At 52.3% G+C, this 13485-nt stretch overlaps 4 protein-coding genes across 4 annotated transcripts; 3 read left to right on the forward strand and 1 right to left on the reverse strand.

Annotated features, from left to right (window-relative positions):
* Window positions 1–1075: 1075 nt before the first annotated feature.
* M406DRAFT_354454 (uncharacterized protein) lies at window positions 1076–2849 on the forward strand. Its single transcript, XM_040922920.1, has 4 exons — window positions 1076–1325; window positions 1436–1538; window positions 1600–1825; window positions 1898–2849. Exons 1-4 carry the CDS (start codon window positions 1110–1112, stop codon window positions 2310–2312), a joined length of 960 nt encoding a protein of 319 aa, XP_040781406.1. The 5' UTR covers window positions 1076–1109; the 3' UTR covers window positions 2313–2849.
* Window positions 2850–7885: 5036 nt separating this feature from the next.
* Window positions 7886–8455, reverse strand: M406DRAFT_354455 (uncharacterized protein). The gene has a single exon (XM_040922921.1). It carries the CDS (start codon window positions 8195–8197, stop codon window positions 7922–7924), a length of 276 nt encoding a protein of 91 aa, XP_040781407.1. The 5' UTR covers window positions 8198–8455; the 3' UTR covers window positions 7886–7921.
* Window positions 8456–8531: 76 nt separating this feature from the next.
* CPGB-1 (sporocarp development) lies at window positions 8532–10878 on the forward strand (the record flags this gene model as incomplete). Its single annotated transcript, XM_040915140.1, has 5 exons — window positions 8532–8661; window positions 8852–9570; window positions 9650–9739; window positions 9800–9919; window positions 10010–10878. 5 exons carry the CDS (start codon window positions 8532–8534, stop codon window positions 10028–10030), a joined length of 1080 nt encoding a protein of 359 aa, XP_040781408.1. The 3' UTR covers window positions 10031–10878.
* Window positions 10879–11165: 287 nt separating this feature from the next.
* M406DRAFT_59457 (uncharacterized protein) lies at window positions 11166–11348 on the forward strand (the record flags this gene model as incomplete). The annotated part of the gene is made up of 1 exon (XM_040924634.1): window positions 11166–11348. The coding sequence occupies one exon, from the start codon at window positions 11166–11168 to the stop codon at window positions 11346–11348; it is 183 nt and encodes a 60-aa protein (XP_040781409.1).
* Window positions 11349–13485: the final 2137 nt, after the last annotated feature.

Consider the following 13485-nt stretch of genomic DNA (forward strand, 5'->3'; position numbering starts at 1 on the left):
CTAAGAGAAGAAGCACTGGTCGATTCGTCTATCCTCTTGTCTACCGAAGAAGAAGACAGAAGAGAAAAAAAGAGACGAAGGGAAAAAAGGAGCCCAGGCCGGGTCAAGTCTGATGACCATGGCTTCCCTACCGCCGCAGGAGGAGTACCGCGCTCTGGTGAAACGCATCAATAGCAGCAGTTACCTGTTGAACAAGCAACTGCAGCGTATTTGCATGCAGAATAGTATGAAGTCCAGCGGTGTCAAGGCTGACCTGCAATCCCGCGTGGTCGAGGGTACGTTGATTTATTCCAGGACGCACTGTAGATCGTTTTGTCACCTGCATATCTAGGCCAGTCTGGGTGCCTACCCGCGCTCCCCTCCCACAGGCCGCCGCTACCCCTCCCCACCTCTTTCGTCCGACGCTCCCATCTCCTAGCTCCTCCTGCCTTGGTTATCATGCGAGATGGGCTCGCCATTTTCCCGATATAAGGACTGACCTGAATCCTGGTACAGCACTAAACGCGGCCTACACCGCAGGCGATGCGCACAACTTTCGCAAAATTGAGGACAGCATCTACCGTGAGAGACAGGACCTGACTGCAACACGAGGTTACGCAGCAGCCGCCACGACCACAGGAGCGTCACAGTCCCACGTTCACAGCACCCGCTCCCCCGGTCTCCCTTCTTCTGCAAGCCTTGGCCAGTCCTCAAGCATGTCCAGTGGTTACGCCGGCTACCAGCAGGCAAATGGTCTCTCTGGCTTTGGGTCCTATGGAGCAACAAATGGCCAGAGGGCGCAGAATATGCCCTCCCAAGGTATGTTTGATACCCTCTTACGTCTGTTGCACGTTCGGCTGCAGGCCGTTCAACAGCTGAGCTGACTCCTTCAAGGGCCTTCTTACCACCCTAGCCCCTTCTACCATCTCGTGGAGAGAATAGGAAACACTCACATCTGCGAAGGTAAGTCGACGGTCCATTCTTCTTTTCTCCTTGGCGGGGGGGGGGGGGCGCAACCGTGCTAACAAGAGGCAGTCATGACGCAGCACAGGAACTCTATCAACATCATCATACAACCGCAGGCCTACCCAATCCTGCAGCAGTGTATAACGGATAAAACCCTCAGGGTTATGGTGTTCTGTGCTGCTTCCAACTTTGGCACGCAGGACATCGCTTTTCCCCATCAGTCAGAGCTGAAAGTGAATGGCGACGATGTCAAGGCCAACCTGAGAGGGTTAAAGAACAAGCCCGGCTCCACGAGACCTGTCGACATAACAGATCTCCTCCGGCTCAAGATTCCGACCTATCACAATACAGTCGAATTCACATACGCTCTAACCCAGAAGGCAGGTGAAAAGGCCTTTCAAAGTCAAGTCAGGCGTTCCTCGGCATTCCTCAACACCTCGTTCTAAAGTTGCTAGCCACACAAACTGACATTTATTACTTCCCGGTCTAGCGCTTCTACCTCTCCATACACGTCTGCAAGTCCATCCATGTAGACAATCTCGTGCAGACCATATCGAGCCGGAAGATCTCGAAGGGCTCTGTCATCAAGGAGCGTGAGTCTCACCCGCTGCACCTCGTGTCAGGCATTAACAGCAGCTAATAACGTCATGCTAGTCACAAAAAAGGCTCACGATGCCGAGATCGAGCTCTCGTCTCAAGTCTTATCTCTGAAGTGCCCTCTCTCCTATATGAGACTCAATACGCCCATCCGCGCAACTACCTGCACACACGTCCAATGTTTTGATGCCACCTCATATCTCCAGCTGCAGCAGCAGGGCCCTCAGTGGGTATGCCCTGTTTGCAGCAAGTCAGCGCCGTTCGAGCGGCTGGCTATTGATGAGTACGTTTTCTGTCTTTCTTTTTCCAGGGCTTCTTGTGTGTTCTGGATTGTGCTTTTGCTAATCTATTCCAGATATGTGCGAGACATTCTAAACAACACTCCCACCTCTGTTGAACAGATTGACATCGAGCCGAGCGGTCGTTGGAAGATGCATAAGCCTACGGAAGCCTTAGCCAATCCGGAACCGCAGTACGATGCCTTCGAGCTGGACGATGATGATCTGGTTGTCTCCGAGATCAACCAATCCAGAGATTATAGCACCAACAGTCCGAACACCGTCGGTCCTGCAACTGGAGTCCTGACGCCAGCTTCTGGCTTCTCTAAAGAAGGGTCATCCTCGATATCGAGACCTGGAGGAACCAAGCGAGCCCACGAGGTCATCGACCTGACATTGTCGGATGAAGATGATGAAGAGTCTTCACAACCGCCGTCTAAGCGAATTCAGCTACTTCGTTCCTTCCCTAGTGGCCCGTCCGCCTTTCTCTAGTCACCAGGCGATCCTCTTGCGCATCACCCGAGATCATGGGGAACAGCTGGGTTGATAAAAGCAATACCAGCCAAGAGGGGAGGGGGGGGGGGGCCACATGTTGACCTGTGTCAAAGACTATGCATGTGGGAAATGGAAGCCTCGACCGTTCCGAGACGAGCACTGGAGGGACAACAGCGTCTCTGGTGCCGAACAGGCATTACCCAAAGGGTATATCGGTGGATACGTCTTTCTTGAGGGCCTGGGTGACTGCCGTCGGCGGTGTAGACCAGGGGCTGCTGCTTGCTATTAGGATGGAGGCAAAGGAATAGATTGTTTTGGCATTGCAAGGCGTTCTAGGAGGGTTGGCGTGGAAAGGGGTTATACCAAATACCATATGGCGGCTGACTGGATGGGACGGTGCTGAAAGGAATCGGACACCTCATGAGGGTAGCAGGCAGTACATGCGGACTAGGATGAACGAGGATCATAGCTGCTGAAGAGGCTGACCCAAACAAAACGAAGAAGAAAAAGCACAGTACGCGCCAATCATGAATGAAGACAGACGACTTCAGCCTCACGAACATCACCGGCCCTCTCCCAAGACCATGTCAAGCTTTCAGGCATACTAACGTCATCCCACCGCCCCGGCCTAGCCGTGTTCCTGCAGGTCATTAGATTTCGAGGATGCGAGATGACGCTATCTCCCACTCCCGTACGGGGCGAGGGCCAAGATATGTTCGTAGGAGTTACACAGTTCAGAGTACAAGCCAGCCCTGGGGCAACAAAATGCGGACCCTAAAAGGGGAGCGAGGACTCCACGACCCACTGGTTGCATTTTCGTTCCTCAGTTTCAAAAATAAAACCAACGTACTATGCACGCTTGTTTACCTCCGATTCCAGATGATCTCCCCACCTTTAGTTTTAATTACTTAGTTATAGCGGTCGTGGTATATAGCTAGAACAAGAAGACCCCCCCCCCACCACCACTATCCTTGTATGCGGCCTCTTTTGTGACACCTTGAATTGCTGCGAAATACAGTGCGACTCCGCAAGGACCGGGACTTGGATATGAGGGCGTTCACTTGCTCGCCAAAAGGGAGCTTCAATAATGCTTCGTACTACTGTAGTACAAAGCATCATAGTTGAATGGTCCTATGGTGTGTATGTTGCTGTAATATACGGGAGAAAGGAGAAGAAGAAAAACAGGGTCAGTCCAGAATCCAGAGGTACGAACTGTTCGAATCCCCACCTGCACAAGCACATGCTGGATTCGCGGCATCGTGGATATCGCCTGCAAGGGCAAATTGGGATATCGTGTATGGATGTGTGCGTGTGTGCGCAGGGCGGGTAAATGAAATGGAGGGTGATGCAACACATACACACAGTTCCAATCGTGTGAAAGGAGAAGATCTTCGTGGGATTTTAACCTCTTCCCCCTCTTGGTTTCTTCCACACACATTCATCAATGCAGCCAGAGGTGCTAGAAAAATGAATACACGCACGGGCATGAGATGATCATCGGGAGGGTCCAAAAAAAGGAAGAAAAGAAGAATCAAGGAAAACGAGCTATAGTGGTGATCAAAAGACGTGACCTATCAAACTGGCTGGTGCTGGGGGCGGCTCATTGGGTGGCATGGGTAGGCGAGATGAAAGGTTTCTGTATTCGGATACCGCAGGCTTGAAATTAGGCGCGGGCCGAGTGACAGAAGGCCAATGTTGACCTTGGTTTTTTAGTGTTTTTTTTTTATGCACACACACACAGAGGAGAGAAAGAGAGAGAGAGAGAGAGTGTGTGTGTGTGTACCATAGTAAAACGAAATAATAGGACAATTGGATAAGCAAGACGAGGGAAGTGAGAGGCAAAAAAGGACAAGGTGGAAGAGATACATAAAAAAGGAGAACTAATTGCCTAGGATGTCTTGTCAGTCCATTCTGGGGTCAAGATACATGGTACATGATAACAGCACCGTGGGACAGAGACGCGGCGGGGCGTAGAACGTTCAGCCCGAACGTTGCAGGGTGAGGGTGCATTTCAAGGACGGTCCGAAGCGTGGTGGGAGGCACAAGAGACCTATTGGACGTGCGACGAGAGCCTTGTACACGGCCAAGGCGTGCCGTGATCATTGGGGAACCAGGGGGAGTGTTTGATGTGTATGAGAGAGAGAGGTAGGGCGAGCCTATTGGCCCGGCAGGTTCTTTCGGAGGCTAAAGGGAACAGAAGACAAAAGGACTGGTTTCGATGTTGGACGTATATCTGGACAGAAGGACAAAGATAGAGACAGTGTGTGTGCGTGGTGGTGATTTTGATACTCGAAACAAACACCAGATCTCTTTCCTCTCTTGGTGATATCTCGCAGATGGAGAGTTTGTGTCAGCGCCATGTCTCGCACAGCGGGTTTGAGGGCGACACAACTCTTAAGCTCAGCATAGCACCAAAGGATAGTTTTCGGGTCGCGCGCGCGTGGATTTGTAACCTTGGACCCTCGTCTACCAGCACACAGCACAGCATAACACAGTACGGTTGGCTGGGTCAGTGTGCCGTCTTGGTATGAACTTCTGTCGTGAGGGTGTCACATAATTGTTATGATAACGAGGGACCGTTTAAGAGACATCAATCGTGTAGGGTGACGACGATCCTTTTTTTTTTTTTTGAGGGAGGGGGCAGGGGCAGGGAGGGATCGGGGGTAAGTCCCTTCCCTCTCGCGTACATAGTACGGTGCTGTACTATCATGACCCCTTGTTCTAACGGACGGAGAATCTACCCCACTAAAAGCAGTCCTATAGTAGCAGTACTGCGTAGCAACAGCAGGCAAGAGGAAACGCCGCCGGAGATGAGAAAGGACGCTAGAGCCTCCAGAATCTCCCGTTAGGGACTAGCCCCGCAATGGGCAGGGTCCACATGCTCGGGAAGGGGAAGAGGGGCAGGGTGGTGGATGAGAGAGCTTGGCATGGGTGAGTTGCGCTATCGAGCTTGAGACCATCTCATGTCCCTCGACTCGACGGCGCAGCGCGGCGGGTACCTGCACGTAGACCTGAGCCGATAGATGAGCGCCATTTGGGGAGTAACCTGTATTATTGGAGAGGAGGCCAGAGAACAGGACACAAGGGCGAATCAAAAGACAAGCATCCTTAGCATTTCGGTCGAACCCCAGAAAGGGTGGTACCATCGTAGTAGATGTTCTTTCGTCTACGGGCCAACAGAAGTCCACGCAAGGTGTCGGATGTGCCTTTCTTTTCTCTCTTCGGTAGTCCCCCCTTCCTCTTTTATTATGTGTGTTCTTTTCCCCTTCTATCTCTTATTCTTCCTTCCTCTCGACAGCACCATGGAAGGAAATACGCTGTTTCAGGAAGGTTTAGCCTGTACGACGGGTATTGGCAGGAGGACGAGGAGGATTCACAGCAGAAGAACGAGCGTGGGCCAGGCGTGGAGGTCGCAGCCCGACAATGTCTGTGTGTGTGTGTGTGTGTGTGTGTGTGTGTTCGTGAGTCTTCCATGGTCTTGGTTTGTGATTTGAGTGGTAGTGATAGTAGTATCACATACCTCAAGCGATGAAGGAGGAGGGGCTTGTTACCTAGCTACACAGTATAGAGAAAGATATCACGACGAACACGGGCCATGCGCTGCCCTGACTGTGATCGACCTGTACACATCTGGGGCTGGTGCCACCCGAGACCAGATCATTCAAATCAGTTTGGCTGGAAGAGGGGGGGGGGGAGCGAGCAACTCGCTGGTCTCGTGTAAGCACCAATGACTGGGTTGGCCTGACTGCACCCCATATGCATAGTCATAGCTGCAAAATCGTCCTCCACAAATATCCTGACCAGGGCGTATATCGTCCTGTCCTGAGGCAGCCTGACGGCTTCTTCGCTCCCTCCAAAAGGTCATCATTTCTTTACTGGGCCTGGTGTCTGAATGGATGTGGGCGTGCGCTGGTTGTTGGTGAGTTTGTAAGAATAAAGTAGGGTCTCCCCTCTGCTTGCAAATCAAGAGCGGGTCAAAAAGAGAGGGCTGCTTTGTAATTTGACGGAAGTATTTCGCCAGGCAGGTGTCATCATCTTCTACACTTCTTCCTTTCTCCCCTTTGCCGACCCCTGTCTGGTCTCCCCCCTCGCGCCGCCCTGCCCTGGCCCTTCTTCCCTGCCCTGTCCAGTCCTGCACTGTCGAGACTTGTCTCTCCGTTCCCCGTTGTCCTAAAATGCCATCCCTATCCCAGCTCAACCCCTTCCGCTAGATCCTCTCTCTTCTTGCCCCATCCTGGCTCCTCGTCTCATCTTTTTGCTTCCAGCCTTTCTTTTCCTCCTTCGAGCCAATTTGAGGTAGCGACAGCACTTATCAGCCCAGTACTACAGTACACTCTGCTCACAACAAGTCATCTCTTTGCGAAGTCCCTTGTTATATTTCATTAGAGAATTGTTCTGTGGACCAAGCCTGAAGCTGTGACCTGCAGGACATCCACACAAACACACCCCCTCTGTCTCTCGCCCTGAACCGAGTTGACCTGTGGTTGTGAACTCTACTGTACGCGTGTATCTGTCCCTATTCGCTGTTCCCATCTTTGTTTCCCTCTTTTGGGTACCCTCCCCCCACTCCTCAGATCATCGGTCTCCGTTTGGCCTGCCTGGGCACTCTCACACCCTCTCCACTTCTCTTTTCTGGCCCGCCTAGGCTTGGTATCCAGTTCAATTTCCATCCAGGTCCCAGCCGAAAGAAGAGAGACTTGTGCTGTACTCGAAGGGTTACCGACCGACCGTTACCTCTTGACCCTCAACCACACACACACCATCTCCCCCCCCCCCTTTTCTCCCTTCTAAGTCCACCCCAAAATTTCCCAGTTTTCTTTCTTTTTCCCCATCCCACTTGCGCAGCATCATTTCCACCCGTCCACCATCTCCGCCTCCAACTCTGGTCCTGTCAACCACTCAGCAGACCATCCACCATTCCCATTCCGACTTCTTCCTAAAAAAAAAAAAAAAAAAATTTCCACACGGATTTGTGCTCGAACACTTTGATCTTCTGCAGCCGAAACTACGACCACCAACAAAGACGAGGGTTACCCCCCCCCGGCAGCTCCGTTACCCTAGAACTCGGCCTACTTGCCAGATATTCCTGATCCTTCCCGGGAATCAACCTTCTCGCTTCTACCTCCCAGCGCAGATTGAGACCGACGTTGGACTTCTGTCTCGTTTGTGCCTGACCTGACCGTGACCTGAGAGACGTTTTTGCATCGATAGATCAATCATCACACAACAACGTACCTACTAAGTACTGTGCGTGCTCGCGCTGGATTCCTGACTGGGGTGCTACGATACCTCCTGGACCTATCCTCCCCACTCTACTGCGCATCTCTCTCTCGCTGGCGTGTCTCTCTCCACACCTACCAGCTTTCGCAGACAGGACAGTCCGCCTGCCGGTCGACTCGATAATTACCACCGTTCTAATAGAGCCTAGGGTGGGTTTGGTTTCCACCTAAGCCCGTTTCGACTGGCCCGTTACCGCTAAAACTACCCTCTGCCAGCCCGGTCCGGTCCCCTAAGGGCGCTGTGGTTTAGTGGTCTGCGGTTCTGTGTGGGTACCTCTGTTTAGCGGCCGCACCGTCCCGAAGCACACAGTGCTGGGCACGCCGGGCTCATTTCAGGTGCTGCAAGTCAAAGGTCACCAGGTGCCCTGTTGTCCACTCTGACCCCCCCCCCTGGAATTGGAATTGGCATTGGCACTGGGGGCCCTTTTCCGCACAGTCCCTCCCCCTCTCCCGCTCACCCCCCCCCAAAGAAAAGAAAGGTCCTACTGCCCTCTCTGCTCTGCTCTGCCCTGCCCTGCACCAAGCCCTGCCCTTCGCTGCGCTGCGGCCAGTACCAAGCTTTTGGCTCCTTGGTTGCCTTGCATTTTCCCTTCCCACAAGCATCGATCCCAGCTCCAGTCTGCTCAATCAAACCCATCCTTCAATCCAATCCAATCCAAACCCACATTCATCCATCCATCTGTTCGGCCACCTTCCTTCCCATCCCCTCCCCCATCGTCCGTCCGACCGATTCCATTGAACACCACAAATTTGTCAATCGACAACATCGTCGGCGGCTTACCTTGCCGTTCCAACCTGCCCCCCTCCGCGCGGTCGACCGCCTCTTTCTCTCTCTTTATTTCTCTCGCGTTCTCTCTCTGCGTCTCTTGTCCAATTTCGAACCCCTTTGTGCACTGGCCGCGTCTCCTCCCTCCCTGCGGCTTGAGCGCTCCCCAAGATGGACTCACAACGACCGAACGACGTCTCTCCCGAGGCGATGCAGGCGCGCATCCAGCAGGCACGGCGTGAAGCAGAGGGTCTCAAGGACCGTATCAAGAGGAAGAAGGATGAGCTCGCCGACACCTCCCGTAAGTCTCGCAACTATTTCCCTCTCACCGCTCCCGATCTTGAACGATCAATCAATCCATCATTCAATCGTCCAACACCAGCCGATCGACTCATCGCGTTCTTTTCCTTTGTGTTTGGCCACGCCGCCCTTTATCTCTCTATCTCCCTGTCTCTTTCCCTCTTTCCATGGCTGACGTGATTAACTCCCAGTCCGCGATGTCGCACACCGATCACACGAGGCGATTCCCAGGAACCAGTTGATGAAGACGAAACGGACACTGAAGGGCCACCTGGCCAAGATTTACGCGATGCACTGGTCCACCGACCGGAGGCATCTCGTCTCCGCCTCGCAGGACGGCAAGTTGATCATCTGGGATGCCTACACCACCAACAAGGTCCACGCCATCCCCCTCAGGTCCTCCTGGGTCATGACCTGTGCCTACGCACCCAGCGGTAATTACGTTGCATGTGGTGGTCTGGACAACATCTGCTCCATCTACAACCTCAACCAGAACAGGGATGGGCCCACACGCGTGGCCCGCGAGCTGTCCGGCCATGCCGGCTACCTGTCCTGCTGCCGATTCATCAACGACCGGAGCATCCTGACCTCGTCAGGCGATATGACCTGCATGAAGTGGGATATCGAGACGGGCACGAAGCAGATCGAGTTTGCTGACCACCTCGGCGATGTCATGAGCATCAGCCTCAACCCCACGAACCAAAACACCTTCATCTCCGGTGCTTGCGATGCCTTCGCCAAGCTCTGGGATATTCGGGCCGGCAAGGCTGTGCAGACTTTTGCGGGTCACGAGTCCGACATTAATGCCATCCAGTTCTTCCCCGATGGCCACAGCTTCGTGACTGGCTCCGACGACGCGACATGCCGTCTCTTTGATATCCGCGCCGACCGGGAGCTCAACGTCTACGGCGTAAGCATTTTCCCATCCAGAACTGAGTGCGAAAGACATTTGAAGACTTCTCATTGCTGACGTCTGCTTTCATTTCCAGTCCGAATCCATTCTCTGCGGCATCACTTCTGTCGCCACATCCGTCTCCGGCCGACTCCTTTTCGCAGGCTACGATGACTTCGAGTGCAAGGTACGTTTCCATTACCCAGCTTCTATGGGGAGCCATCAACCTGACTGACATGCCACACAGGTCTGGGATGTTACCCGGGGTGAGAAGGTTGGGTCTCTCGTCGGCCACGAGAACCGTGTCAGCTGCTTGGGCGTAAGCAACGACGGCATAAGTCTGTGCACAGGCTCCTGGGATTCATTGGTATGATCTCTCCCTATCGCCATTCTGGCTTTTTCATGCACGTGACGGTCGTGCGAGAGGAACAAAAATTGCTAACACTTTGGGGAATAGCTCAAAATCTGGGCGTACTAGACCGCAGCTTGACGACTTCACGACGGTCCCCGGGGTAGAACCCGGTCTACGGCCGCTTTGCGTTCTCGATTGCTTTCATGGCTCTCTTAATTCACATGTGTACGCATTTTAATTCCACAAGCGAGCCGGCGCGTACAGGACGAAGTCACGAAACCCCTTCCGGACCCAACAATCCCGATCCGATGACGGCCCTAAGCCGCTGCAACGACGGCGAATCTAGTGTGCGACGTGTCAACTTGGCATCTCCCGGCGCTGGGAAGGCTGTCGGTCGGATCCGTTGGAGCATTCATACTTTTTCGCGCCCCCTTATATTACTTCTCGACTGCCATAATACCACGTCGACCTTCTATTTTTTGGCTCCGCCCTGAAATGCGGTCCAAACTACCCAGGCGTCCTCTTTTCTTCTTCTTTTTCTTTCTATTCCACAGTGGTGATGACTATCCGATGGGGAGGAGATCGGAGAGCTGAGAATTGCGAGGTGGTCATGAGCGCTGCCGACGGATTCCGACCGGCAGCGAGGCGCTTGTGACGAGGTCGGGTCGGAGCGGCGAATCGTACGCCTCGACCGTAACGCTGAAATTGTTTCCAGGAGTTGAGGAAAATTGTCATTTCCGAAATGCTCGTACGAAGGTATCTGCAGCAGCCAACAATAAACTCGATATATCATGGGTTTGTCGCTTCCTCTCAACGGGGCGTAAGAGGATGATGAGGAGAGCTTCGGGAGCACGGGACCCTCTTGCCACAGCGAAAGGGACGTTCTTGAGGCTTGTATGTGTGTGTGTGTGTGTGTGTGTGTATGTGTGGGAACAGGTTGTCCTATCCTGTCACCTTCATGTCGATATCGCAACAAAAAAAAAACTTGTGGGCTGAGGTGAGGAGGGGAAATCGTGTGGGCGTCACGTTTCTTACTGTCTATGTGTGCCTTGTAGGATGCACTTTCTTGTTTTTTTGTGGCAAAGAACGAAACACGGGAGGAAGGGAATTGGTCGCGGCATGTTCTCCTTTACATTTTCTTTGTGCTATTCCTTGACGACGGAGCCTTGGGCCGGTTCCTCTACTTTCCCTTTCTCCGTGTTTTCCTATCTCTGCTTCTTGTAGATATGGGTCGAGGGGTGGAGGTGTGGGATTTGATAATATGACGATGGGACTTGAGAGGAGGAAGGAAGAGAAGTGGGAGAAGAGTGGTGATCAGTCGGCGAAGCAGCAGAGGGGATGCAAGAAGGTGGATGAGGATAAGAAAGAAAGTACTGGTGTGGAATTTTCTTTATTTTCTTTTTATTATTATTATTTTAACGGTGGTGACGGAGGCTGCCACTAGAGATACCTCAACCATAGCCTGTTCAACTGTTTTTGTACTATATTCAACCCCTACAGAAAACGCTGTGTTCATCCATACCATCTTCAAACAAGCCCTGGTTCTCTTCCTTGCCTCCTCGTGATGGTGTTTCTCTGTAGTAGTGCTATCATCTCTCATGGCGGGCGGTTGTCATCAATGGAAAAGGAAGGGAGGGAAGGGGAAAGGGAAGAAGAAAAAAGAAGGAAAGGAAAAACCACCAATAAACGCCTCGCACGCGTCAGTGATTCGCTTACTCCATACATGCAGCCATCCAAACTGACTGGCCCCCTCCCCCGTCAGCCGCCAAAACAAAAACAAAAACACTCATGCATGCATCACTTGGACCCCTCGCGCCCGGCTAGACCGATTGGGTTGTGCTCCCCTCCTTCTTTCTTCCTCCCCATGAAGCTGAAAATTTCAAAGTCATGAGGTGTGCTTGTAGTTTCGGTGATATTATTTGGGGGTAATATATATATATATATATAATTTTTTTTTAGAACACAAAAGAAAGCAAGAATATTACCCTAGCAGTACCGTAGTATGCAGCTTATGAGGGTTGAGGCTAAGAAAGAAGAAGAAAGAAAGGGGGGGGGGGGGGGGAAAGACCCATCTCAAAGAAAGGCTGAGACTTTCGCCTGGGTGTGCACTGGGAGAGACAAGATCGACGGCAGACTATGGTTTTTTTTTCTTTCTTTTTTTCTTCTTCCTACTGTGGCCGCGCTTGGGGAGGACTTAGTGAGTGAGCTGTGCAAGCTGAGGCGTGGGCTGGAAGATGGGTGAGTATGTGTATGCGTGCGCATGCGCTGCCTTAGTTTAATGTGTGTGGAACTCGGGGGGGCTGGATTTGGTAAATGAATGTGTTTTTCTTGTCTTTTTTTACCTAGTCTTTTCCTTTTCCGAAAGGGAGGAGGAGGAGGAGGAGGAGGAGGAGGAGGAAAGTCTCACAGCGATAATATGGACGGGGGGAGGAGATCTGTGAGAAGGTCAAGAAAGGATTCATGGAAGCAATACGGCAGTATATTGCAATTCCGGTTAATTTGTAGTCAGGTTATTTTTTGAGGATTTTGATACGGGACTTGTGGGCTGATGTATGTTCCTTGCCTTGGAGCCAGGTCGCACAGCAGGACAACCGCCACAGACGCCCAAACATTTCTCCTGCTCGAAAGGGGGGAAAAAAATCATCGCCTTCATGTAAAACACATCCACATATGCAGACAAGACAAAGAAATATATTGAAGACGGCCTACCTTGAGAGAGGGGAAGGCTTGGAGGGTGTCCTGTCTCCTTCACACAACATGCGATCCTAGGACAGCGGGGGAAGTGAGGGACACGAGGATTTGCTGTCGAGCATTACACCTCTCACCCCTCTCCTGTTTTTTCTGAGAGAGGAAGGGAAAGGAAAAGAAGGGAGAAGAAGATTTGGGCTCCCTTAAGACCTCAAACATCGTGAAAGGGCCCCGGCACCGTAGGGAGACGACGAGGTCCATGTATATAAGGACCCAAACAGCCAAGTGGCAGCAGACATGTCTAAAATATTGGGTTACACGACCAGTGCGGGCTAGCATACGGAAACAAAAGTACGTAGCCACCTAAAACAGGTGACAAAGTGTTATTACTGTACCACCTTTGGACCACGGTCTTCCCTCCTTTCTTTTCCTCCTCATATTCCCTCCTCGGCATGATATACACGACATCACCTGGATGTCTTTTTCTCACTATTCCCCAACCCAACCCCCCCCCCCCCCCAGGTTTCCATTGTGTGACCGTTTCTCAGTCGCAGAGATGGTAGGTTGTGCAGGCCGACCTGTGATGTGTGTTTTTCCGCGAGGGGGAGGATGATACTGGTGGGCACTGAGAGATCGTGTGTCATGTCTGATCTTGTGCAGGGAAAGGTGTGAAATGTACGGGTAGAACGGGCGATGGTGGAAAAGGACACACAGAGGAGACGTCTCGAGAGCATAAGGCGCCGAGAGGAGAGAGGTCGGGGCGGGGACAGGTTCCCATCTCGGGACCACAAAGAATCTTGGTTTCATGGTGGTATTGCTTGCTTGCACTCATATCAAGACGATCTTGACATGACCCCGCCTACCGAATATGACTCGATATCAAGATCTGCCAT

The sequence above is a fragment of the Cryphonectria parasitica genome, assembly GCF_011745365.1.
Source record: "Cryphonectria parasitica EP155 unplaced genomic scaffold M406scaffold_1, whole genome shotgun sequence".
Taxonomy (NCBI): Eukaryota; Fungi; Ascomycota; class Sordariomycetes; order Diaporthales; family Cryphonectriaceae; genus Cryphonectria; species Cryphonectria parasitica.